The sequence below is a fragment of the Grampus griseus genome (assembly GCF_964374135.1).
Source record: "Grampus griseus genome assembly, chromosome: 15".
Classification (NCBI taxonomy): Eukaryota; Metazoa; Chordata; class Mammalia; order Artiodactyla; family Delphinidae; genus Grampus; species Grampus griseus.
The window spans coordinates 33,595,544-33,620,761 of record NC_139009.1 but is presented as its reverse complement, the minus strand read 5'-3'; the positions used below and the strand labels follow the sequence as shown (position 1 = coordinate 33,620,761).

The 25,218-nt window shown below is 45.7% G+C and overlaps 1 protein-coding gene and 1 pseudogene across 2 annotated transcripts; both read left to right on the top strand.

Annotated features, from left to right (window-relative positions):
- Positions 1 to 2,507: 2,507 nt before the first annotated feature.
- LOC309834015 (ubiquitin-ribosomal protein eS31 fusion protein-like) lies at positions 2,508 to 3,021 on the top strand (the record flags this gene model as incomplete). Its single annotated transcript, XM_082672611.1, has 1 exon — positions 2,508 to 3,021. One exon carries the CDS (start codon positions 2,508 to 2,510, stop codon positions 2,973 to 2,975), a length of 468 nt encoding a protein of 155 aa, XP_082528737.1. The 3' UTR covers positions 2,976 to 3,021.
- Positions 3,022 to 3,029: 8 nt separating this feature from the next.
- On the top strand, positions 3,030 to 3,805 carry LOC309834014 (large ribosomal subunit protein eL6-like; annotated as a pseudogene). The gene has a single exon. The product of its transcript is annotated as a large ribosomal subunit protein eL6-like (transcript).
- The last annotated feature ends 21,413 nt before the right edge of the window (positions 3,806 to 25,218 follow it).

Genomic DNA, 25,218 nt, shown 5'->3' with positions numbered 1-25,218 from the left:
ATGTAGCTGATGTTTTCAGTTCTTATGACAAATGGGCTGGTTTCTCTCTTAGATAGTGAGAGGATTATATTGCATGTCCTGAATTTTCTTCTTTTTGAGGCAAAGATAGCTTTGGTAACAGCAGCAGTTGCTTCAAATGATTTAGAGTTATAGTAAAATCGCTTGGAAAGAATTGCAGGACAGTATTGAGGCATGGTCATGAATCTTCCTGGGGAAGCTGGCTGCAGTCCTTGGGTGGGTCTTTCTCACCCATTACTTACTTTCCTTCCCCTCTGCTTTGTACATCACACTGCATGATTTTTTTCCAGAGCAGATTCTTGATTTTTGGAAACGAACATAGTAGTTTAGTTTTGCCTAAAGCTGACACATTCAAACAAACACATTTCAAATCTCTCCGAATTTGCAATTTAAACCAAGAGTCCTTGATATGCTTAAAACCAGGCCAGTCTATATTTTCATCAAATTTCTTATTATGGGTAATTTTCCATCTCAGTTTACTTTGCTATTTAAATTAGTTCGTCATGATTTTCAATGAAAATAACTGAGAAAAATGCATCCATAAAAGCTAAGAGTAAATCTATATTCGTAGCGCTGTATTCCTTGTCCAGGATTCCTCATTAAGTGATTACAAGAGCAATTTTCTGTCTTTCAAGTCAATTTCTGCAGAAGAATTTGAATCACCACTGGAATGAATGTGGTAACAAGAGTAGGTCTGTCAACAATATGTGACACTAGGGAGGGGAGCATAGGAGCTGGGCTGTCTGGACGATGGTTTTGGATGGGGTTTGGGGTTTTTGTTGTTGCCAGAAAACTCAAAGTTCAAAGAGAGAAAAAAAGCATATTGATTAGTTTTGGACTGGTCAAAGACTAGATTTATATCTGAATTTAACTAATGTTTTACACATGGTCTCCTTTGTGTTTTGAAAGATGTTGTACCCCGGGTTATTTAAAGACCAGGGCCAGCTGAAAGTAATTCCTCTTCTTGTCTTCTCCAAATCATGACCATTTAATAGGCTGGTAGACATTAAATCTCTAGGAACAAAAGGGAGTGTGATTGGCCCATATGACCTGTGATCTCTAAAGTCCCCGTTGGCGCCTCAAGATCTTCGTGGCTTATTTTTCTACCCAAACCCCCTATTCTAGAGGCCACGTTTGTGGGGATGTCTGGAGAACCAAGCTGACCATTTGCCCGCCTCCCAGTGCATCTTTCTTTTGTCCAGTTTATGAAAGATATTTGGATCTGCTAATGTCAACTTCAGCCCCATCAGTTAATTTTTGTTTAAAAATTAAGTTGCTAACATTATTAGGTGCATTGTGCTAAGCACTTTACACATATTATCTTAGTTAATCCTGGTGATACCCATTTTATAGATGAGAAACCTGAGGCTCAGGCAGGTTCCATAACTTGCTGAAGTCCTCAAGGCCAGGATCCAAAACACAGACAACTTAAACCCCAGACATATGCTCTTAACCACAGTGTATCCTGCTTCCTTCATCTGTAGATTTTTACAGAACTTGGGAACTAAAGCAGTTTGGGAAAGGGACAAGAATATGGATTCTAATGAAGCTGCCTTAAAGCTTCATAGTCATCTACTCATTCAACAATAGTGTGCTCCTCAGATGGAAAGAACAAACGTACGGACACCAAGGGGAGAAAGTGGCAGGGTGTGGTGGCGGTGGTGGGATGAAGTGGGAGATTGGGATTGACATGTATACACTGATAAGTATAAAGTAGGTAACTAATAAGAACCTGCTCTATATAAAATAAAATAAAATAAAATTCAAAAAAAATTAAAACAATAAAAACCAATAGTGTTCTCCCGCTCAACTCTTCCAGAAGCATGCTTTCAGTTAAAGGTCATCACATCACTCTATAGCAGACACTTTTTCCTGGCAGTGGTCCTCACACTAATTCACAGGGTAAGTCTTCTGCAACCATGTTTCTATTTTAAAACCTGTCCCCCTAGTCAGAACAGAATGAGTCCTATGCTGGGTCAAGAAGACTCTTTCTACTGGAAATCTGAAACTGGGAAGAAGACATGGAGAGGTAGCTTCTGATATAGCCGGAACTGTGTCATGCAAACTTAGTGCAACATGCAAACTCAGGAACTGTAGGGAAGCCATTTTCCTCCACAAAGGAGAACAGGGAGAGGGGAGCGGGGAAAGGAAGGAAGGTGAGGGGATGTTAGAGGACAGGAGAGGAGAGAGAGAGACTATGAAGAAGATGAGGCAAACACACACAGTAGCTGAGACCAGATAGACACAGGACTTTTTGCCAACTTCCCAGTACATGGCTTCAGTTCTTCATGAAGTATCCCTATTTCCTTAACAACACTCTTTTTTTTTTTTGCTTTTTCCCATCCCGCAAGATGGCGGGTGAAAAGGCTGAGAAGCCAGATACTAAGGAGAAAAAACCTGAAGCCAAGAAGGCTGATGCTGGTGGCAAGGTTAAAAAGGTGAAGCACTTCTTTTCGGATCCTCCATCTGCGGTGGCACCAGCCGCCAATATGCAGATTTTCATGAAGACCCTGACGGGGAAGACCGTCACTCTCGAGGTCGAACCCTCGGATACGATAGAAAACGTAAAGGCCAAGATCCAGGACGAGGAAGGCATTCCTCCTGCCCAGCAAAGACTGAGTTTTGCTGGCAAGCAACTGGAAGATGGACGTACTTTGTCTGAACACAACACTGAAAAGGAGTCCATCCTTCATCTTGTGTTGAGACTTTGTGGTGGCGCTAAGAAAAGGAAGAAGTCTTACACCACTCCCAAGAAGAACAAGCGTAAGAGAAAGAAGGTTAAGCTGGCTGTCCTGAAATACTATAAGGTGGAGGAGAATGGCAAAATCAGTCGCCTTCGTCGGGAGTGCCCTTCAGATGAACGTGGTGCTGGAGTTTTTATGGCCAGCCACTTTGACAGACATTATGGTGGCAAATGTTGTCTGACCTATTGTTTCAACAAACCAGAAGACAAGTGATTGTATATTGGTTAATAAAAGACATGAATTGAAAAAAAAACAACAACAGGTGAAGCAAGTTAAGAAGGGGAAGCCCCACCGCCGTCGAAACCCTGTCCTGGTCAGAGGAACAGGCAGATATTCCCGATCGGCTATGTATTCCAGAAAGGCCTTGTACAAGAGGAAGTATTCAGCTGCTAAATCCAAGGTTGAAAAGAAAAAGAAGGTGAAGGTTCTTGCTCCTGTCACAAAACCAGTTGGTGGTGACAAGAATGGCGGTACCCGGGTGGTTAAACTTCGCAAAATGCCTAGGTATCATCCTACTGAAGACGTGCCTCGAAAGCAGTTGAGTCACGGCAAAAAACCCCTCAGTGAGCATGTGAGAAAACTGCGCGCTAGCATCACTCCTGCGACCATTCTGCTTATCCTCACTGGGCGCCACAGAGGCAAGAGGGTCATTTTCCTGAAGCAGCTGAGCAGTGGCGTGCTACTTGTGACTGGGTCTCTGTCCCTCAATCGAGTTCCTCTGCGGAGAACACACCAGAAATTTGTCTTTGCCGCTTCCACCAAAATTGATATCAGTGGTGTGAAAATCCCAGAACATCTCACTGATGCTTACTTCAAGAAGAAGAAACTGCGTAAGCCCAGGAAGGTGAGATCTTCGACACAGAGAGAGAGAAATACGAGGTTACAGAGCAGCGGAAGGTTTATCAGAAAGCTGTGGACTCACAAATTCTGCGAAGAATCAAAGCCGTTCCTCAACTCCAGGGCTACCTCCGCTCTGTGTTCGCTCTTACAAACGGAATTTATCCTCACAAAGTCGTGTTCTAAACTTCTTACAAAGAACCTAATTAAATAATTCGGTCCATTAAAAAAACAAAAAACAAAAAACACTCTTTTTGCTTAAGCTGCTTCAAGTTGATTTCTGTCCCTTGCAATCAAAATCCTAATTAATGCTTATTCGAGCTCCTGCAAGACCCAGGAACTCTGACACTTTTGTACCTTCCCCAGAGCCCAACAGCAGACTCTGTGTTCAATCAATGCTTTGTTCTCCATTCTCTGCTTCAGTGTGCTTCAACCCTGCCCACTTATCTGGAGGCTTTATTCAATCATCTAACTGTATGGCCTGAATCCAGGCTCTCTTCCCTCTTGCTCACCTTACATTCTACCATGAGATTAATCTTCCAAAACTTTGTTTTCCCTCAAGCATTACTTTCCAGCTCTAACATCTTCGGTGGCTCACTAGCTCCTAATAGTGTCTCATGGAACACCAAAGGAAATGGTCCATGATAAAAAGAGTTCTGTGGTCAAAGACTCTTAGGAAGTCCAATTTCCCCCTCTCTTGACCTTGCCACATAAATGAGCAATATTAAAGGCTTTGAGAAGTTCTGTTTATAAACCATCCTCCACCGCCCCTGGCCCTACACACACCAAAAAACAAAAACAACTCATCCTGAACTTGACTTGACACTTCCTTTCTTGGTGTGACACCTCCAGGACAAGGGGAAACATCTACAGAATTAGGGTCAAACTTCTTTTTGGCCCTCTACCCCATATATGACTTATCTGGTCTGACTGACCATCTCTCCCAAAGCTGCAGCCACAGGAACCTCCTTCTTGCTTCCTGTGCTTCCTGGCCTCTGTGTCCCCTCCACATGGAATATTCCTTGCCTACCCTGCCTCCAAGTTCCACCTGTTCCATGAAGTCTTCTCAAACCACTCAATTCTACCTTGTGCTTATACTTTTCTCACCTCCTAAAGCCCTTGCGATTTGAACCACAGATTAGCATTTAGTCATTCACACATAAGCTGTTTCTACCTAACTCTTTCACACCTATATGTTTGTCAACCCATGAAGAGTAAAAGTTTATGAAACACAGAAACCATATCTTTTCTTCTATAATATCCAACTCAGGTCTAGCACAAAAAAATATTTTTGAGAATGATGTATTGAATAAATCGGGCCAACTCCATGACTTAGAATGACAAATATTTTCTCTCTGTCTGCTCAAGAATGGCCTGGCCAGTAGACCTAAGGTTGCTCAAGGCCTAATGCCAGGCTTTCCCTGAAGAACACAAGGACAGCTGAATGCTTGTGAGGAGTTACTTCTGTCAAGGCAGGGTTCTCTTGGGTATAGGCCTTTGAAGGGATCCTTATCTGCTTGTAAGGGAAGAAGGTTACCTTGTTTACCTAACAAAGTTAGCTTGTTAGTTGAAAACAAGGGTGGTGCAGACGACCCTGCCACAGTTAAGATCTCATGCTTGGAAAAAGCCTAAATACTCTGCCACATAAAATTGGTTGATAAATCTGTGATAGCATACCTATAGCACAAAATCATAAATAGCTTTAACAAATCATATTGTAGAAGAGTATTTAATGACTTGGGAAAAAATTAGGATACACGGTTAAGTGAGAAAAAATTTCTAAAAGAGCATATATACTATGTTTATAATTTGATTAAAAAAAGAATATGCGTGGAAACAACATTGGAAAGGTAAACAAACATGTTAACATTGATTATATCTGGGTGGTGGGATCACAAGTGTTGCTTCTTTTTTTTTTTCAATCCTTTCTTGTACTTTTCTGTATTTTCCTGGTTTTCTACATTGAACATATGTTACTTTTGTAATCAGAAAAAAAATAATCAAAAACACAATTCTCTGTTTTCTCTCTTCTCCCAGTTCCTGCCTGCACACTGAATGCTTCAAGTTCAGAGGCCTACAGAATCCTCTCCATTTTGACTTTGTGCCTTAACCTCTTGTTGGTTGTGTTCAGCTTTCTTTTTTAATCAGGCTAACATAGGAATGTCTCAGAATCCACTGATAATCTGGGCACTGTCCAGTGTAGGCATCTGAGCTATGTATAAGGAGCAGATCAAAAGATGTCTTTCCTTCCCCAGACATGTTCTGACTTCTCTTACTCTGTCTTTCCTCTCTTGCTCTCTTTTCTCCTAAGAAGAAAGTGATGATGGATGTGGGTATTAAAATGACATCCTTTAAAGAGATGTGGAGGAAAGGCATAGGATTACACAATATCTCCCCATGAATATGTATAGCTTTACCTGACAACTGCCTAAGAAAGATTCTAGATCAGCTGGTCTGCTACTGTGCTGATCAGAGTAAGAACCAGGAAGGACTAAGGCTTGGAAGGAGCCTGAGCCTCCAGGAATTGTTACATTGGAAATACAGAAAAGGAAAGGTCCAGGGAGGCAGGGCGAGAGGAAGGGCATCAAGGGCCTCTGTGTGTGTGTGTGTGTGTGTGTGATGGAGGTACACAGGGTGGGGGAGGATTGTGAGCTGAGTTTTGGAAGAGTGAAGAGGAACAAAAAAGGGGCAACTGAGCGGAAGAAAGAGAAGTTAGATTGAGTGTTGAGAATATACTTAAGCCCTTTGACCTTTTTCTCATGGGACTGGGTAAATATTTTAACTGATTTAAAATATATATATAATGCATATATATAATACATGATTATATATATACATATGTATTATATATAATACATATATATATATACACACACACATATATATATATTTTTTGTTTTTTTTTCTTTTGGCTGCGTCACGTGGCTTGTGGGATCTTAATTCCCTGACCAGGGGTCAAACCCGGGTCCACTGCAGTGACACTGCCGAGTCTTAACCACTGGACCGCCAGGGAATTCCCTAAATTATATTTTTATACAGGAGTGCTGCTTCTTCTGCTGTGTTTTGTGCTCACTCTGAACCTCATAGGGCATCCCTATTCGTGTCAAAGATGAATGCCTTCCTTACGAATGAATGTTTTCTGTGGAGAAATGACGTAGGCTTACCTTATTTCAATGCCTTTTGCCGCTCTCTTGGCACTAGGTGAGCTCCATCAACGCACACACGTTCCTTATGATGAAAGGCGTAGCTGAGGATGCCCCTGTTTTGGAGGAAGGCAATTTGGTTCGAGTCTGTCCTGGGAATTGGGGTCTTGTCTTCATGTCTGGCCAAGGGGGATCTTCTGGAGCTTCTGCCCAGACCCCTCTGGAAGCTTGGCCTGCAGTTATTTAGGCGTGTTGTGAGCTGAAGCCTCAACTCTGTAAAGGCTCTGAGATTCTATTCCTCCTCAGGACAGGTAAAGCCTCCTGCCCCAGAGCCTACTGTGGCCTCAAGCCCCTGGTGCAGCCACAAGGCTGATACCCCAGGGTCTCTAACTAAAATGTCTGGAGGGCCTCAGGAGCCTCGTTTAATTTGTTTATCCTTAGTGCAGAGGCTCCTCGCATAACACTGGCATCTTTCGAGAAGGAATACATTGGCAGTCAGCCTGGAAGCTGCAATCCCTATGGGAAAGGAAGGCATGGACTCCAGAAGGCCTCTGTTAGCAGTGGACATGTGGGGGCCAGGCAAGCAGAACTATTAACCATCTGCATCCAATGATTGCAGAATTCTGAGGAAATGGCTTGGGTACTGCCCCAAACATCTGGTACTGCACTATCCTCTACTGAGAAGGCACTTAGGGGAAGAGGTGAAGAGAGAGGAGTTTCTTTTTCAAAGTCCTCACTTGTAGGACCCTGTCCTTTTGCCTTTACTCTCTGTGGTGCCTCTGACAAACTGTACCGTTGTCCCTCGGTATCCACGGGGCACTGATTCCAGGGGTCCCTGCAAATACCAAAATCCGTGGATGCTCAAGTCCTTTGTATAACATGGCATAGTCCACTGAATACAGTTGACCCTCCGCGTTCTCGGATTCAACAAACCCCAGATCAAAATTTAATCTGCTGTCCATGGTTGGTTGAATCCCCTAATGCAAAGCCCGTGAAAAGGGAGCGCCGACTGTACATTTGTTGAAAAGAATCCGTGTATAATTGGACCCAGGCAGTTTAAACTCCACGCTGTTCAAGGGTCAACTGTAACTGGCTCACTTAGGGCTGGGAGAACAGCTAAAAAGCAACTGACAATGACGAGAATCGGATAAGTCGGTGTCATTGGCCCAGGCTTTTATTTATTCTATATGTGGTAAATAAAGTCGCTTTATTACCTACCACGTGGGAGATTCTATCATCTATCTATCTATCTATCTATCTATCTATCTATCTATCTATCTATCTATCTAGTGACTATGAGCACACAGTTTGTTCATTCCAACTTGACCTGACTTTGCCCGTAAACCATGTGTTTATGGTCAGCTCCAACTGTTCTTTCTGGTTCCATTTTCCCTTTTGCTCTTGGCCCAGACATTTCTGATGGGCGAGGGAGTAAGTCCCTCTCTGCCTGGATTATTTTCATTCATTCCCAAAAAATACATATTGTTTCCCTACCATGTGTCAGGCACTGTTCTAGGCATTTAGGATACATTTGTGAACAACATAGAGAAAGATCCCTGTGGGGGGTGGGGTCAGGGGAAGATAGATAATAAGCAATAAACATAAATATATAAATTACATAGTATGTTAGGAGATAGTAAATGCTATGGGGACAAAAACGGACAAGGTTGTGCAGGTTAAGGGTGATCAAGAGTGTCAGGGTGTAGGGAAAGGGCAAGTTTCAGTATTAAACAGGGTGGTCAAATGGGTCTCATTGAAAAGGTGAGAATCTAAAGACTGAAGGAGTGAGAAGGTTGGCAAGTAGATTTCTGGGGCAAGAGCGTTCAGGTAGAGGGTAGAGCTAGAGCAGAGACCTCACTGTGGGAACACGCCTAGTGTGTTTGAATAACATCAAGGAGGCTGGACTCCCAGAATGAGTGAGGAAGGGAGTATCCAAAGAGGAAGACAGGGAATTCCCTGGCGGTGCAGTGATTAGGACTCTGTGCTTCCACTGCTGGGGGCCCGAGTTCGATCCCTGGTCAGGGAACTAAGATCCCGCAAGTCACGTGGCGCGGCCAAAATTTAAAAAATAAATAAATAAATAAAAGAAAATAATCCAAAGAGGGAGCCAGGGAGGTGAGTGGTGGGAAGAGTGGGCAGATAATGGAGGAACTCTTTGGCCATTGTAAAGACTTCCATTTTTACACTGAGAGAAATGGGGAGTTATTAAAGCGTAACCCTAAAAGAAACGGGGCAGAGGGGGCTTTTGAAGTTTTGATTAGAGAGTGATGTGGTCTAAAGTATGTTTTAAAAGGATCACTCTTGGGGATTCCCTGGAGGTCCAGAGGTTAGGACTCCGCACTTCCATTGCAGGGGGTGTGGGTTTGATCCCTGGTCGGGGTACTAAGATCCTACAAGCCCCAAGGTGCGGCCAAAAAAAAAAAAAAGATCACTCTGGCTTCTGTGTTGAAGGCCGGAGTAGAAGCAGGGAGACTTTTGATAGGAGGACACAGCAGTAATCCAGGTGAGAGATGACGGTGGCTTTGACTAGGACAGCAGCCATAAAGGAGGTGAGAAGTGGGTGGATTCCAGATGCATTCTGTTGGTAGAGTTAATTCCTGTCAGATCTGACGTGCATGTAAGAGGAAGACAAGAGTCAAGGATAACTCAATGTTTGGGCCTGAACCACTGGAAGAATAGAGTTGCCATCAACTGTGATAGGAAAGACTGCAGGTAGATCAAGTTTGGGGAGCATCTCAAGAGTCTAGTTTTGGACATCTTGAGTTTGGAGATGTGGGGCGGACAGTCGGATATATGAGTCTAGAGTTCAGGGCAGAGGTCTGGACGAGGTATAAATGTGGGTCATGGGTGCATAGATTGTATTTAAAACCACATATCTAGATGAGATCATCAAAAGAGGTAGATAAGGAAGAGTAGAGGACTGAGGTCTGAGCCCTGCGCACGTCAACACTTAGAGGTCAGGGAAAAGAGGCGGAGCCAGGAAAAGAGACCAAGAAGGTGGGAGCAGTGAGAGAGGAGGAAAACCAAGAGAGTGAGGTGTTCTGGAAGTCCAGGGAAGAATGTGTATCAAGGAGGAGGATGTGGTTGATTATATCAGATGTTATTAATCAGTAAGACGAAAACTGACCACTGGATTTATTAAGCCATGGTAACTTGGACCAGAATAATTTCTGTGGAGCACTGAGGGATAGAGGCCTGATTTGGGGTTGGTTTAAAAAGGACTGGAGGAGAGGAACCGGACATAGCAAGTACAGATGATTCTTCTGAGGAATTTGCTCTAAAGGGGAGCAAACAAATGGGAGAGAGGCTGCCAAGGGAAGTACAGTCATTAAAAGGCTTTTTTTTTTTTTAAGATGTGGGAAATAATAGCATGTTTGTGTGCTCATGGAAAGAATCCAGCAGAGAGTAATAATTTGGTGTAGGAAGAATTGCTGAGTAATATCCGCGAGTAGGTGAGAGGGACTGGGCTGCCTGCGCAAGTGGAGGAATTTGCTTTTGATGGATGGGTCACCTCTGATAGTAGGTGGAAAGGCAGAGTGTGAAGACGCAACTGCTGGACAGGGGATAAATGTGATGGTGGGAATCTGCAGATTTCTCCTCTTGTTGCTTCTACTTTCCCAGTGAAAAAAGAATCCAATTAGCTTCTTTTAGAATTCAGCTGAGAGTGAGAATGGGAAGGGAATATTAAGGGTTTGAGAAGAGAAAAGAAGGTACAAAACTGTCACCCAGGAGCATAGGTGAGTGAACGGATCAGGGAAACATAGTACGACTGTTGGGCAGCATTAAGGGCCCACTTAAGTTTCATCAGCATGAACTTCAAATGAGGTCAAGCAGCGGGGCTGTGTGTATTTCTCTGGCTAGGTATGGCCATGAAATTTACACTGGGTCAGGAGGGGATTAAGAACATCAAAGGGGTGGGTAACAGTGAAGGGTATAGTGGGATCAACATATTGGAGGCTCTGGTGGGGTCAGAGGATAGCTGGGATCAAGCAAGGAGGTGAGCTGGAAAGATAGGAGGAGGCCCGAAATTGAGATCATGGAGGGACTGCAGTTGTGTATAATCACAACTATGGGTTGAGGGGAGGGAAAATCACTGGAGGAGAGAAATTCAAGAGACTGAGAGGCTGGGGTATTGGAAGGGTCATCTACTCTGTACTGAATCGCCAAGAGTTAAGACAGTGTTGGTGAGAGTGACAGTGAACCAAGACCTAGAATATTTGCAAAATAACGCCTGGGGGTCAGGAGAAGACAGCAGTGATTGGTATAATTTGATAACACGAAATTCAACGTGGTGTGCAAGGGAATACTTCTAAAGGTGGCGATGACCAGTAAGGAGGACACCTATCTCACCTCCAGGTCTAGGGAAGGGGGCTGTGAGAGAACAAAATCAGGCCCTGCTGGAGAAGGCTGTGAGGGCAGCAGTGAACTCAGGGGAGAGCTGGGTGTCCCGTAGGGACAGAAGTGAAGAGGATGCTCAGACAACAGGTTGAGGATAAAGGAGAGTTTGCTAATCACGGATTATGAACTCCAGAGGTCACGGAGGAAGAGTTTCAGGACTTGGGGAGGGTGGGAGAGGCCACAAAATAGGGGAAAGACAGGGCCTCTGGGAGCCAGGGAGATTTTAGGACTGACATGAACAGGAACGAGGACACAACGCACAGATGATGGCGGCAAGACTGAGTGCTGGGATTTCAGGGGCTCCTGATGACGCAGCAGGGGAGAGGAGGCTCTCTGAATAGAGTGTGTCCCTGCCCCAGCCTGGCAACTCCCCGAAGGGGCCTCTCCTACCCCTTTGCTGCTAATTTGTTCTTTTCCAAAGGCTTCACCTAGCAGTTGTGACAATTCTGATGGCCATGTTATCCACTCACTGGTTTTGAAAGAAGTTGAATAGATTTTCCTGTCTCTGATAACTGTATTTCCTGTTTCTCTAAAAGCCCTAAAAGTACTTTATCACATTCACGCCCTCCACACCCCAGAGTACACATCTGGGGCTCTGTTGACACACTTGTCCCATGGACTACTGCCAAAAAGGTCTGAGTTCAAATATTCACAGGTCTGAAACTCTCCCAGATGAGCATTTGGGGAAGGCTGAGGTTGCCCCGAGGACTATCATACAGTCCGTCAAAGCCCATCTCATCCCTTCTTACGTCTCCATACAAAACCTTTTCACCTCTCTGCGTGCATGATAAACTGCTTTGGCAGAAAAGCTTCCAAGTTCGGGGAAGATGGTTTTCCCTCATGTGGTCCACGTTTCAGAGAACACAGCTGCTCACCCTCTTGGTGAATGAGGTCGTGCTTCAGTTCCTGGCTGCTCAAACCCCTCGTCTTCATTCAGCTCCTCCTCCGGGCTCAGCTCTGTCCTGGTTGAAAGCTCAGCCCCATTCCTTTGGGCTCGCTCATAGCCTGAGTCGGCAGCCCTCTAATCACCTCCAGGGTTTGCTTCTGGACACTCCCCAAGGCACTTCCAGAAGCAGGTTTGGGAAAGGCAGCCCAGGATGCTAATAAAAGAGTGGTGTTTGCTAAGTTAAATGAAAGGATGAGCTCCTGGGAAACAGGTGAGGTTCTGACATCCATGTCAGCTGTTCGAACACCAATTTCTCATCTTGTGGTCTTCTGGGAACTCAGAAATCTGCTCTGTTCTGGTATGGCCTGATGCTTTGTTTGGGGGAACCCCACTTTCTCTCCTACCCTCACTTTAACTTACCTCAACTATTCTACCTTAACCAGCTCTCCAGAAAAGATAGCCAAACTGGAATGTGACCAGTTAGACTCAACAGTTACCTCTTTAGTGAATAATTGCATTTTAGTGAGGAAGATGGGGGTCAGCAAATTCAAATGTCAATGCGCCAAGCAGGAGGGTGGGAATAAAAAACGGGATGGGATGGCTGGGACTGGGGTGGACCACAGAGTACATGTCAGTGTGGCCAGCTCTTAAAGATTGGGGGGGAGAAGCTAAAAAAAATCCAGATATTTCTGCACAATCTTCCAATTTTAAACGTTTGGTAATTAACTCAACTTTTAAAAAATGCTAGGAAAGCCAGACAAAATATATCTTTGGGTCGCCTTGGCCCATGGCCCAAGGTGAGATAGCAGTGACCTGTGTAAATTTAAGCACACATCTGGTTCTGTGTTAAGCACAATGGTTCTTTTATGGTTGATTTTTAGTAAGGAGGCCACTTGGGGCTCCCTGTGGTCCTGAAATCACACAGGAAGGGCTGACCTTGGTGACTGCATCCAGTCCATTCAGAGTCCTCCTCTTACGGAGAGTTTGTTCCTCTATACACTGGGGTCTTAGGGTAGGTTGCCTGGCCCCCTCAGGAATGCCATCAAGTTCAATGAGGCTGCAATCACTCGGGTCTACTAGAGGCAGGCAGGTGTTACAGCAATGTCTTCCTCACTGTTAAAGACAGCTGAAGGCTGAAGTGGAGTCATGCCAATCTCTGGTCTGAGAGACCATCAGAGCTGATTAGCCTACAGCAGAGGTTCCACAGGTGACCACTGGAGTCAGATCCCTGAGTTCGAAACTCTTCTCTGCTAGTTAATCAGCCTCTCTGACCTCAGTTTTCTCATCTGTAAAATGGGGAATTAATAGTACATTCTAAGCAGGATGAGCTGACCAAGTGCTTCCTTAGCACAGCAACTCGAGAGTAAGCGCCCACATTGGAAGAGGAGTGTGACTTCATTTTTTAAACCAGGGCTTTATTTAGCATTTAGTTAAAGCTTATTTTTACAGACACATTTGAAAACTGGTGGTTCAGATCTGTTTCACTCATTATCTCCAAACCTGCCTTGCTCTTTGCCACCCTCTCCTGGAGCCATCAGATGTCCGAGTTTCCTGGGAATAATTTTTGTGTCTGAATCCCTTAGCCCAGGTGGTGGAACTTCATTAACTTTTTTTCCAGAGCAGTCTTATTGTGTCCAACAGGCTCCTTCTCAGGGAGCTGCACCCCATGAAGTCCCAGGCTCAGGAGACTGGCTCAGAAAACTGCACCAAGCTCCTGGGAACCAGCCTGCTGGGACAGCAACTCTCTTTTCCAGCGGAGAGATATCCCCTCTTCATACGTGTGTATTCCCAGCTTTTTCCCCCTCTTTTAGATTTACTCTGCCTGCAGCCTGTTCCCCACCGTCGTCCGTCCCCACCTCCACCAAAACGAAAAGGGCCATCAAAAATTTAGAATCAAATTTTACATTTAAAAATGTGATTTCGTTCGTTGCCTTCTAACCTAAGACAGCATCCCCCACCCATCTTGAAAGACAAGTCAGCATTTCAGGAAGACTGGCCACAGCCTTTAAAAAATACCAGAGGAGGGAGGAAACAGTCTGCGATTGGGAGTTCGGGAGGTGTATCCTGAGTGGAGAGAAAACCCTCAGGTTAGGCACTCAGGGGGTCTCGAGCGAGGAAAAGGAAGCCAGGCCTCTGATACGGATGGAGCCCGCCCCTCCCAACTCGGAGAGCAGCCTGCAGCGCAGCGATGGCCGGAAGTGCTGGGCTCAGAGGAGGGTGGGTGGAGACGGGCTACCCGGGAGCTGTGTCTCCCCGCTCGCCGGACTGGGATATTTATAGCACCTGTGTTTCTGGACCTGTCTCCACCTGGATTTATGCGGTCTGTGGCTGTAGCGTGTGTGTGTCGGGGTGGGGGGGCGAACGAGGGGAGCACGTCTTGCTGCAAGGGCTGATTCTCGGCCTTGGCGCTCTGGCTGGAATGGAAGTTTCAAAATCAAAACAAGGAGCCATCTGGGGGAACACCGCGGCAGAGCGGCTCCTCGGTGCTGCGTCTGCAAAGCAGTCGGCGGTTAGGCCCGGTGAAACCCGGGGCTTTCCAACTCCGCTCAGTGTCACATTTACCGCAGCCGTGGGCGGGGGTGGGCGGGAGGGGAAGTGGATCCCACCCACCCAGTCGCCTAGGGGCTCTGGCTTTCCCTTTCTCGCTGCTCTAGCGCAGAGTTAAAGCTGAAAGAATGTGCGTTCTCCCGGGGGCTGGGGGTGGAGGATCTGCACTTTGAAAGAGGAGCCCAGAGAGCACGTGGTGGCCCAGCGTCTGTTGAGACCGGCACGTGGAGTCCACGTCTGCGGACCTACCATCCCAGTCCGCACCCTCAACTTGCACTAATCGCTACGTGCCTGGTTGATGTCAGACGGCGATGATATCATTTAAAAAATGAAATAACTGCCCCTTAGGTTTTTCAAGAACCTAGCGGGCAGATACTCCCGAGGGAGAGCCTACCGCCGGTCCTTGAGGCGGCCGTCTGCAGTGCCTACCTGTAAAGCCGCCCCGACTGCTCCACCAAGAATTAGTATGGAGAAGAGGCCCTGGGCAGGGTGGGCGGAAGATCCAGGAGAGCTGAGGACAGCAGCGATACCTAGAGAAACGAAAACATCGTTGACATTGCTCCAGCACGTTCCCTTTCTCATTTAACTTCAGGGCGGCACAAATGAGGTAGCACTATTGTCAGGGTGCCCATTTCACAGGTGGAGAAACTGACGCTTAGAAAGGCTAAGGGACGTGCCCCAAGGTGACGTAGCAAAGGCCACCTTCAGTTTCAAACTGAGATTCGGGGGACCCGCGGGTTAGGGTGCGCGGCGAGGACGGAGGAGGCAGGCGGGCGTGGGGCGGGAGCGATTCCGCCGGCTGCGGCCGCGCAGGGAGGAGCCGGGGTCCCGGCAGCGCCGCGCCGGCCCGGGGCCGCTCCAGGGCCGGTTTGGTCGCCCGGGACGAGGGGCGGCCAGCCGGGAATCTGGAGCGGGACGGCGAGGCCGGGGCAGTTGCCAGACGCGGCTGGTGACGGGCCTGCGCCGCCGGCCCCCACCTCCGGGCCGCGCTGCGGTCGGGCAGCGAGCAGGCCACATACCGCGCGGCGCAGAGGAAATGGCTGGAATTCCTCCCGCGGCGCCTCCCTCGGGCCTCGGGGAGGGCGCGGCGCTGGCGAGGGCTGCCCCGGCTCCCAGCTCCGGGCACGGAAGGGGACCCCTTCCCTGGGAGGGCCGCCACCACTCACTGCGAAAGGGCACAAGGTCGGCCCCCGCAGAGACTCCCCGGCCCTGCCCAGTCTCCTGCCCCCTTAACCTGTCTGGGGCTCAGATTGTCTGGGCCGGCCATCTGGGGAGCGGGTCCTGCACCCCTACTCAATCCCCTGCTCATCAGGCCTCAGGCCCCAGCAACCGGGATGGTGCACAAAGCGCACAGCGTGCGAGGGGCCTAGCTGAGCGCGACGCTGAAGCTCCGGGCAGTGAGGACTCTGCAAGTCCCAGCCTACGCTTTTGGAAAGCCCTGGCCACTGATATCTGCAAATGTTCTAGGCTATTTAAATGTTTGTTAAATGAATGCATGAGAATTGGGTAGGCACGGTACAAACGGAAGCAGAGACCAAAGGAAAAGCAGGCCAAATGTAGATCCTGCTAGAAAGCGTTCATCTTCGCTTCCTGCTTAGGCGAAGAACCTGCTACCTAGGCCTGTCCTGCTCTCTCTCACCTGCCAACCCAAGGCAAGCACAGCCCAGAGGGCCTGGCACCAAGACGACTTTGACCTTCACACCTTGAGCCTAATCTTAATCTCAAGGCCCACACTCAACTCTCTTACCCCGGCTTTAGGCTCTGGTGTCTTTTTGCATATCCCACCCTTCCCCGGCTCCACCTCCAATACTTCCCTGGCTGGCCCTCTTCCTTTCTTCACAGAGGGCTCAGGAGGGTCTGATTCCACATGAAGTGGGGCTCTCCTCCCATTCCAGATGGGACTGGGGCGCAGAAGGTGGGGCCCCAGGCCAAGGCTGGGGGCGGGGATGGCGTGGCTATGTCTGCACCCGCCCCCCCCAGCTGCCATCCCGATGGTTTCAAGCCTGGGAGCAGGGCAGGGACAGGGTTTCCCAAATTAATCCACATCTGAGATCAGGTTATCAGTTTAAATTTCTACCCTCTCTAGGGGCTTCTGAGCAGCAGACCAACCCTGGGGAGGGACTTCTCCTGCAAGGCCCCAGGAAGCATTAGGAGGCCAGAGGCAGGCCTGTCCTAATGCACTTGTCTCTCCTCGGCCAGGTCAAGGTGGGGGGGGGGGCGATGGGGAGGGGCAGGGAGTGAGGTGTCATTGTCAAGACTGCCCCTGGACGCTGGCCCACGAGGAGCAGGCCCAGGAGGCCTTGGCGGACCTTCCATACAGATGCAGGCAGACAGAAACACAGACGGCTCACAGTGACAGTCTTGCTTCTGGGAATTTTGGAAATGAAAACTCGTACATTTTTCACAGAAAAAGGAACAGATTTTGGCATCTTTGCTCCAGAAACAGGAACTGACCAAGACAGTGGCCTCTGATAATCACTTCCTCATCTCAGGGCTCAGAAGCTGGTGGGGAATCCCTCAGCTCTTCTGTTTTCTCCCCAGTGTTCTGTGGGTAGGAGCCCGAGGGTTTTAGGGGAGAGAAAGGAAGGGAAAGGAGAAAGGCATAGCAGAGAGGAGGGAGGCAAGGAGGGGAGATATTTTTAAACTGTGTCCTTGAGGATTGAGGAGGCCGGGAGCCAGATGGGGATGGGGTCGGGGCCAGAGGGCACTTAACGGGAGCTCAGTGTAGCTGTTATTTCCATCTCCTCCTGGAAAGAGCGCCCGTATTCTGTGTCCCTCAGAGTTCACGGTTCTGTGGACCTGTGCCTCATAGTGAAGTACGGCAAACACACTTAGCCATATTACCTCCTATGCATTTATTGAACACCTACTGCATGTCCACAGGTTGCTAGGTACTGAGTGGATAAGAGACAGATTTCTCCCTTGCAGAGCTTAGAGTTGAATAGAAGGAATTGGCATTCCAAAAATAAAGCATGAAGGTAATGGAGCTGAAAATAATTGCCAAGAGAGGAGAAAGAGGCCAGATCAGGTTGGGGTGGAATATGAAAGGCCTTAGGAAGAGGTCACATTTGAAGTGGGCCTTGAGAGGTAGCTGGGCATTTGCCAGGTGGAGATGGGGAAGGAGGCCCTTCCAGGGCAGAGGAAGTGCATCAGCATAGGTGCGGGGGAGGGAAAGTGTGAGCACATCCAGGACACTAAGAATGTAGGGCAAAAGCGGGTGCAAAGGAATAATGGGAGAAACAGCTGGAGCAGGAACTGGTCCACTTTGCAGACGGTCCTGAGTGCCAGGCTGAGGTATGTGGGATTCCTCAGAGGGCCATGAGGCAGCCTTGACTGGCAATGGCCTGACAAATGCAGCACCACGTGCTGCTGGCAGCTCAGAGAAAGGAGTGAGGCAATGGGGAGGACGGCGGAGAGATGGGGAAGCAGCCAGACCCATCTGTGATAACTCAGCCAGACCATTAAAGTGTTTTATAGTCCAGGCCCCTGCTATGTGCAGCTGACCTGAAATTGGTCCCACTGAGCAGATCTTTGTTTGTTCAAGGTTTTTGCTGCAAAACTCTGAGCCTCAGTTCTCCTATGGGAGCAAAGTGAAGGTGGTACCTGTGTTCTTGTGTGGAATGACCAGAGTGGTAGTCCCTGTGGGCAATCAGAGACCTTCCTCTCCTAAACAGGCTGATGGGGGAGTGGGGTACCTGCGCCGGCATGGAGAGCGTGAGTGGGAGAAATCACAGATGTGGGCTCTGAAAAGGGTGAGACCTTGGGGTAGCCCAGATAGGGGAGAGAGAGAGCCAGTCTCCTGAGGCAGCCAGGGTGGGAAGGGGTTGGGGAGGAAGTTCCAGGATCCAGAAGGTCTCTGAATAGACCCAGCTGGACCCTCTTCCAGCTCTGTGCCTCTGTCCCTCACAGAGCACTTCTCACGTGGGGCAGGAAGGAACTTTCTCAGCAATAGGCAGAGAGGGTTTATGGGGTGTAATTATTATTATTATTTAAAAATTTAAAAACGAAATTTATTTTGAAATAATTTCAAGAAAAGTTGCAAGAAGAGTATAAACAACTCTCTTAGCTCCTTAAATCAGATTCTATAATCATTAACATTTACCATTTCCTTCCTTCCCGGCCATTATCGTTATTTCTTTTCTGTTCAATCTGAGAGCAAGCTGCAGACATGATGCCATTCCACCCCTAAATATTTCACTGAGTATATTTCTTCAAAAGCAAGTACACTGTTCTGTAACCTGTGTGCAACTCATTCAGATTTCCAGATCCCATTCAAATTTTGCCCACTGTCCAATGTCTCCTTTTCCTTTCTAGGCCAGGATCCAAATCCAGATCATGCGTATAATAAATTTGTGAAAAATAAACGTTATTTCTCTTCCTGGATTGGAAGGTCCTAGAGAGCAGAGGTGCTGTTTCCCACAGGCCTTAGTACTTAATAGGCACTAAATAAAAGCCGAAGGTAAAGGATCGGGATCAGATGCCACATTATAAGGAGGGGAAGCCCCATGGGTGAGAGCAATGGCTGAGTTTGCTGTTTTGTCACACATCCCCCTCCAGATCTTCTATGACTTCTATGAGTGTGACTGAAATCCCACTTCCTGTGGGGTCTTTACTGGGGGGCCACCTTCTCTGTACTTCTTTCCCTGGCTCCCCCCCCCATCTCCCACTTCTCCCATGGGGCATGTTAGCCTTTCATGAATACACATTTAAGGAGGATTTCACTTTGTCAGGTTTTGTGCCAGGCATGAGAATACAGTGGTGAATAATGCTAATGATGGAAACAGCTAAACGAATCCCCAGCCCCTACAAAGGCCTGAGGATCTCTCCATGGCCTCATAGGGTCTGAGATGGCTACTTGGCTGGAACAGGCAGAATTGTGCTTGCTAGTTATGATTTTGTGGCGCCACCTGCTGGCCGTATGTAAACACATGGACACAGTTACGTGTAAAAGTGTACGCACAAAGAAATTGACTATTAAAACAAAGGGAGACACACAAAAGTATGTACACACTGTGAAACATACGCATGTTCGCAAACAGGCACACATACATGGAAACACAGACATATAATCACTTACAGAAATTCAAGATCTAGCATAGTACCGTATCTCTGGTAGGAGTCCAATAAATATTTGCTAGTGTGTAAAAAAACCCCACCAAATTCTTTAGATCAGTTTTCTTTCAGGCTTATTTTTCACCACCTTTTCTAACCAGTAAGGTAAGAACGCTCCACGGTCACTTGCTCCCTGCCCACATTCCTTCCCTCCATCCTATTCTTTCTTTTTTAAAATATTTTTTATTGAAGTATAGTTGATTTATAATGTTTCAGGTGTACAGCGAAATGATTTGGTTATACATATATATCTATTCCTTTTCAGATTCTTTTCCATTATAGATTATTACAAGATATTGAATATAGTTCCCTGTGCTATACAACAGGTCCTTGTTGTTTATTTATTTTATGTATGATAGTCTGTATCTATTAACCCCAAACTGCAAATTTATCCCTCTCCCCCTTTCCACTTTGGTAACCTTAAGTTTGTTTTCTATTTCTGTGAGTCTAGTTCTGTTTTGTAAATAAGTTCATTTGTATCATTTTTTTAGATTCCACATATAAGTGATATCATACGATATTTGCCTTTTTCTTTCTGATTTACTTCACTTAGTATGATAATCTCTAGGCCCATCCATGTTGCTGCAAATGGCATTCTTTCATTCCTTTTTACGGCTGAGTAATATTCCATTGTGTGTGTATATATATTTCTCCGGCTATATGCCCGGGGGTGGGATTGCTAGATCATATGGTAACTCTATCATCCTATTAATTCATTAAAACCAAATTCAAATGCCATCTTCTCCCTTATCTCTCCAGCTAAGATAATGACTTCCTCTTCTGAACTTTCATAACTTTATGATATTTATCATTTTACTAATTTGCATTTTAGCTATTTGAGGATATGTGTTTTCTCCCTTTCTAGTCTGTAAGCTCCTCAAGGGTAGGGTTTGTGTTTGATTCATGTCCGTGTTCCCCCATAGTACCTGGCACATTGCCTTGCACAAAGTTGGGGCTCAGTAAGTATTTGCTGAATGAATGAATAAATGATACAGTCACAGACACAGAGAAAAACAAAGATAATGCACAGAAATGCACATCTATCTACATACATTTCTCTCTTCTTGCAAAAATGATACACATTTACATGAAAGCATAGAAACGCGCATATCTATGACTAAAGCTGTGAGGAGACACATCTCTTAAGTTAAGCACTTTCTTATTTCTGTTTTTATTCTGATCCAGACCTTCTTCCCACTGACTGACAGCAATAGCCTCTTAACTCATCTCTGTTCCTAGTTTTTCCCTTTCTACTTTTCCATTGCCCTCAGCCTGTACCTTCCTAAAGCACCTCTTTGATGATATTATTCCTTAGCTCAAGAATTCCAGAAGTTCTTGCATGATAAAGTCTGGAAAAAGCTAAATACTTTATTTTCTAAAGGGAAAGGACTCACAGTTATAACCAGTGAAAAATAAATAGAAGCGGTTTCTTTCTGGGAAAGTTTGTCATGGCCTGTTAAAAAGGACAGTCTCGGCTGGTGCCACCTGTTCTCCTTCCATACTGCCTTGAATGTGGTTACAAAGGAGCAGCAGCAGCCATTTTGCAACCATGAAGGAAAGGCCAAGGTGTCGTTCCTGACCTCACCGAGCAGCTAAACAAATGCTACTGCTTCTAGATTCCTTGTTTATATGAGAGAAATAAACCTCTGTTTGTTTAAGCCACTGCGAGTCATGTTTTTTTGTTAGGACATAATCCTAACTCAAGATTCATGAATATCTCCCTTTCTCTAACTTCCTTAACCTAGTTTTTTTTTTTTTTTTTTCCCCTTAACCTAGTATTTTAAAAACTGAGCCTGAAGGACAAGAAAAAGCAGACATAGGACAAACAAGGGAAAGTTTTCCAAGCGGAAGTAGCAGCATCTACAAGGGTCCTGTGGGAGAGCATTCATGATCTGGCCCTGCTTTATCATCCAGCCTTGATTCCCAGTATTCCCAATATTCTTTTCATGGTCACACCCTAGCCCAAGCCTCCATCATTTCTTGCTTAGACACTTTCAATAACTTCCCAGTTTATCTCCTTGCTCCCGCTACTGACCTTCTCTAATCCAGTCTACTCTCCCCCTTGTCATTCTCTTGTTGTAATTTCCTTATTTCTCTCTTAATAATTGCTGCCATTTAAAAACTATATATTTGTTTGTCTTTGTCTCTCCCGCTAGACTGAAGATTGCAGAAGGGCAGTTTATGGCCTTTCTGGTGTGGTTCACTTCCTGTATTCGGAGCCTAGCGCAGTGCCTAGTATATGACAGGTGTGTCAAGAACTGTGAAGGAATCTGAGAATTTACCCTCCTTACAAGTTAACAAGTTAGCTTCATACTGTTTCATGGATGCTGGCAGAAGACACAGACTCCCAGGACAGGGACAAAGGATGTTATTACTCAAAGCAATAGCAGTGGCTAGAGTATCAGCATTTGCACTGCTTCCTCGAGTCCCAATTCCCGTGGGGCGATGTGAAGAGGTCCAGGTGACACATGCACATGTAGTGGGTTGCATTGCAGAAGAGGAACCCTGAGCTTAGGGAACCAGGATCATTTTCAGTGGGGAGTAAACCTACTTCACCTTCGTAACACTGGACGGTACACCTGCTCTTTGCTCCAGGGGGAAACACTGTCTATCTTTCAAGGTTCTTTACTATGCCAGCATCTTTGAAAAGAGAGTCAGAAGCAAAGGGAGCTAGTGCCTTCTCTTGCAAGACCTGCAGAAATGGGAGAGACACACGGAAAACCCTTTGATCACCCAGGCTTTCTGCCCAGAGGCTCTTTACAGACCAAGCACAGAGAAGGGGCAACCGCAACAGAGCCTGGAGGTCTCATTTAGTTGAAATGTCAGCTATTAGAGGTCAGGAAGCCTCAGGCCACTGGAATTTGTGGCACAGAATACTGGAAAGGAGGAAGCTATGCAGAGAAAGCGCTCCAGCAATTTCCATGGGTTCCGTTGAGTTTTGGCTAAATATTAAACCGTGCATGTGTAGGGTAAGACTCCCACCAGGCTCTTCCTATAATTACCAGGAAGCTGTAAGCTGAACAGTTTTCCAGAGCTAACATCAGGTCGGGAGATGTTAGAGTTGCAACTAGCCAGACTGGAGAGCAGAGAAACATTCTTGAATACGTGGGCATCGAGTAGCTATCCCAACAGTAGGGTAACACTGGTCCCAGGTTATAAGTACTCTAGAAGGGTTTTTTCATCTTTGGTACTGTTGATATTTTGGGGGGAGGATAATTCTTTGTTTTGGGGGGCTTTCCTGTGCATTGCAGGATACTGAAGAGCATTCCTGATCTCTAATCATTAGATGACCTTCCGGGTTGTAGCAACCAAAAATGTTTTCAGACACTGCTGATATCCTGGGTTGGGGGTTGGGCAAAAGTTGTATCTGATTTAGAACCACTGCTTTAGACCCACCCTAATAAACACAAATACAAGACTAGAAAGCATTTAGCATATCTATAAGTAACTCAACTATCTGACCTCCCCGGCCCCATCTCAACATTCTTCAAAGAAAGACAACAAAATTCAGACACCCAACAACGTAACATTTACAATGTCCAGCAGCATCCAATCCAAAATTATTAGGCATACTAAGATGTAGGAAAAGATGACCCATAACCAGGAGAAAATCAATCATAAAAACCAGAACCGTAAACAATAGCACATTGATTAGACATGGTGGAAGAAAATATCTATGAATGTGCAAACATAGCAACTATGCAAACTGGAGCTCCTTAGAGACTCAGTGACACGTGTGACAGCATCAGCTGTCCAATAAGCATGTAATCAGAGTTCCAGAAAGAGAGAAAAGATGGAATATGGCAGAACTGGAAAAAAAAAAATGTCTAAAAACTTTCCAAATTTCATAAAGTTATAAATTCAAATATCCAAGAATCTCAACAAACCCCAAACTGGATAAGTACAAAGAAAACCACACCAAGGCACTGCATATCAAATTGTTAGACTCTAATAATAAAGAGAAAAATCATAAAAGCAGCCGGAAGAAAAGGACACAGTACAGAGAACAAAGGTAAGAATAAACAGTGAATTCCCCTCAGAAACAACAAAACCCAGAAGACAGGAGAATGATATTTTTAAAAGTCTATAAGAAAAGAATGTCAACATAGAATTCTATACCCAGCCAAAGATATCCTCCAAAATGAAAGTGAAATAAAGGCATTTTCAAAAAAACAGAAGCTGAAGAAACTTAACACTGGCAAAATGCACTACATGAAATGTTAAAGGAAATCCTTCAAATTGAAGGAAAATGATACCAGAAGGAAATGCTGATTAACACAAAGGGGTGAATTACCAAAGCTGACAAAAGAAGAAAAAAAAAATCTGAATAGCTCTATAGCTATTAAAGAAATTGCATATACAATTAGAAACCCTTCCCCAAAGGAAATTCCAAAACACCAGCTTCCCTGGTGAACATTTACGAAAACAAACAAACAAAAACAATGTCACAAACTTTTTCAGAAAATGGAGGAAGAAACACGTTCCAACTCATTTTTATTTTATTATTTTTTTATTATTTGGCTGCATTGCATCTTTGTTGCGGCACGCGGGATCTTTCATTGTGGTGTGACGGCTCTTCCTTGCGGCGTGTAGACTTCTCTCTAGTTGTGGTGCGCAGGCTCCAGAGTGCGCAGGCTCAGTAGTTGTGGCGCGTGGGCTTAGTTGACCAACAAAGGATCGAACCCGTGTCCCCTGCACTGGAAGGCGGATTCTTGACCACCAGGGAAGTCCCCCAACTCATTTTATTAAAGGAGGGCTTTGCAAGTGTTTTAGGCTGTTCTGGGTGGCTACTGCTGTTCCTCCTCCCCCCAATCCTCCTCCTTCATCTTCACAATCTTTAAAATTGTAAAAGCCATTCTTAGCTTTCAGGCCAGAGAGAAACTGGCCAAAGGCCAGGTTTGTCCTGTGGACCCTAGTTTGCCCCACCCCGGGGCTAAAGCATTAGTAAGCCACACTGTTTTTACCAAGGATTTTTGTGCGGCAGTTGAGAAGAGAGTTGTATCTCACACCAAACAGCAACAACCTAGTAATACTTGTATCAGACATTAAATTTTCAAATATTTGGGGATTTTCCAGGTGTCTTTTTGTTATTAGTTTCCAGTTTAACTCCATTTTGGTCAGAGAGCATCCTTTGTGTAATTTCAAGTCTTTAAAATTTGTTGAGATTTGCTTTCTGTTCCCCACAAATGGTCTGACTTGGTGAATGTTTCACAAACACTTGAAAAAAAAGTGAATTCTGCCGTTGCTGGGTGGAATGTTCTATACATTCCACTAGGTCAAGTTCATTGATGGTGATGCTTAGGTCTTTTATATTCTTAATAATTTTCTACCTTTTTTATAACTTAATTATAGCCTCCAACTATAATTGTGGATTTACCTATTTCTCCTTTCAGTTCTATCAGTTTTTAGTCATGCATTTAGAAGCTCTTATGTATTAATATTTGTTAGAGGCTTAAAAATTTAGAATTATTATGTCTTCTTGGTGAATTGATCCTTTTATCTTTAAGTAACATCCTTCGTTATACTTGGTAAT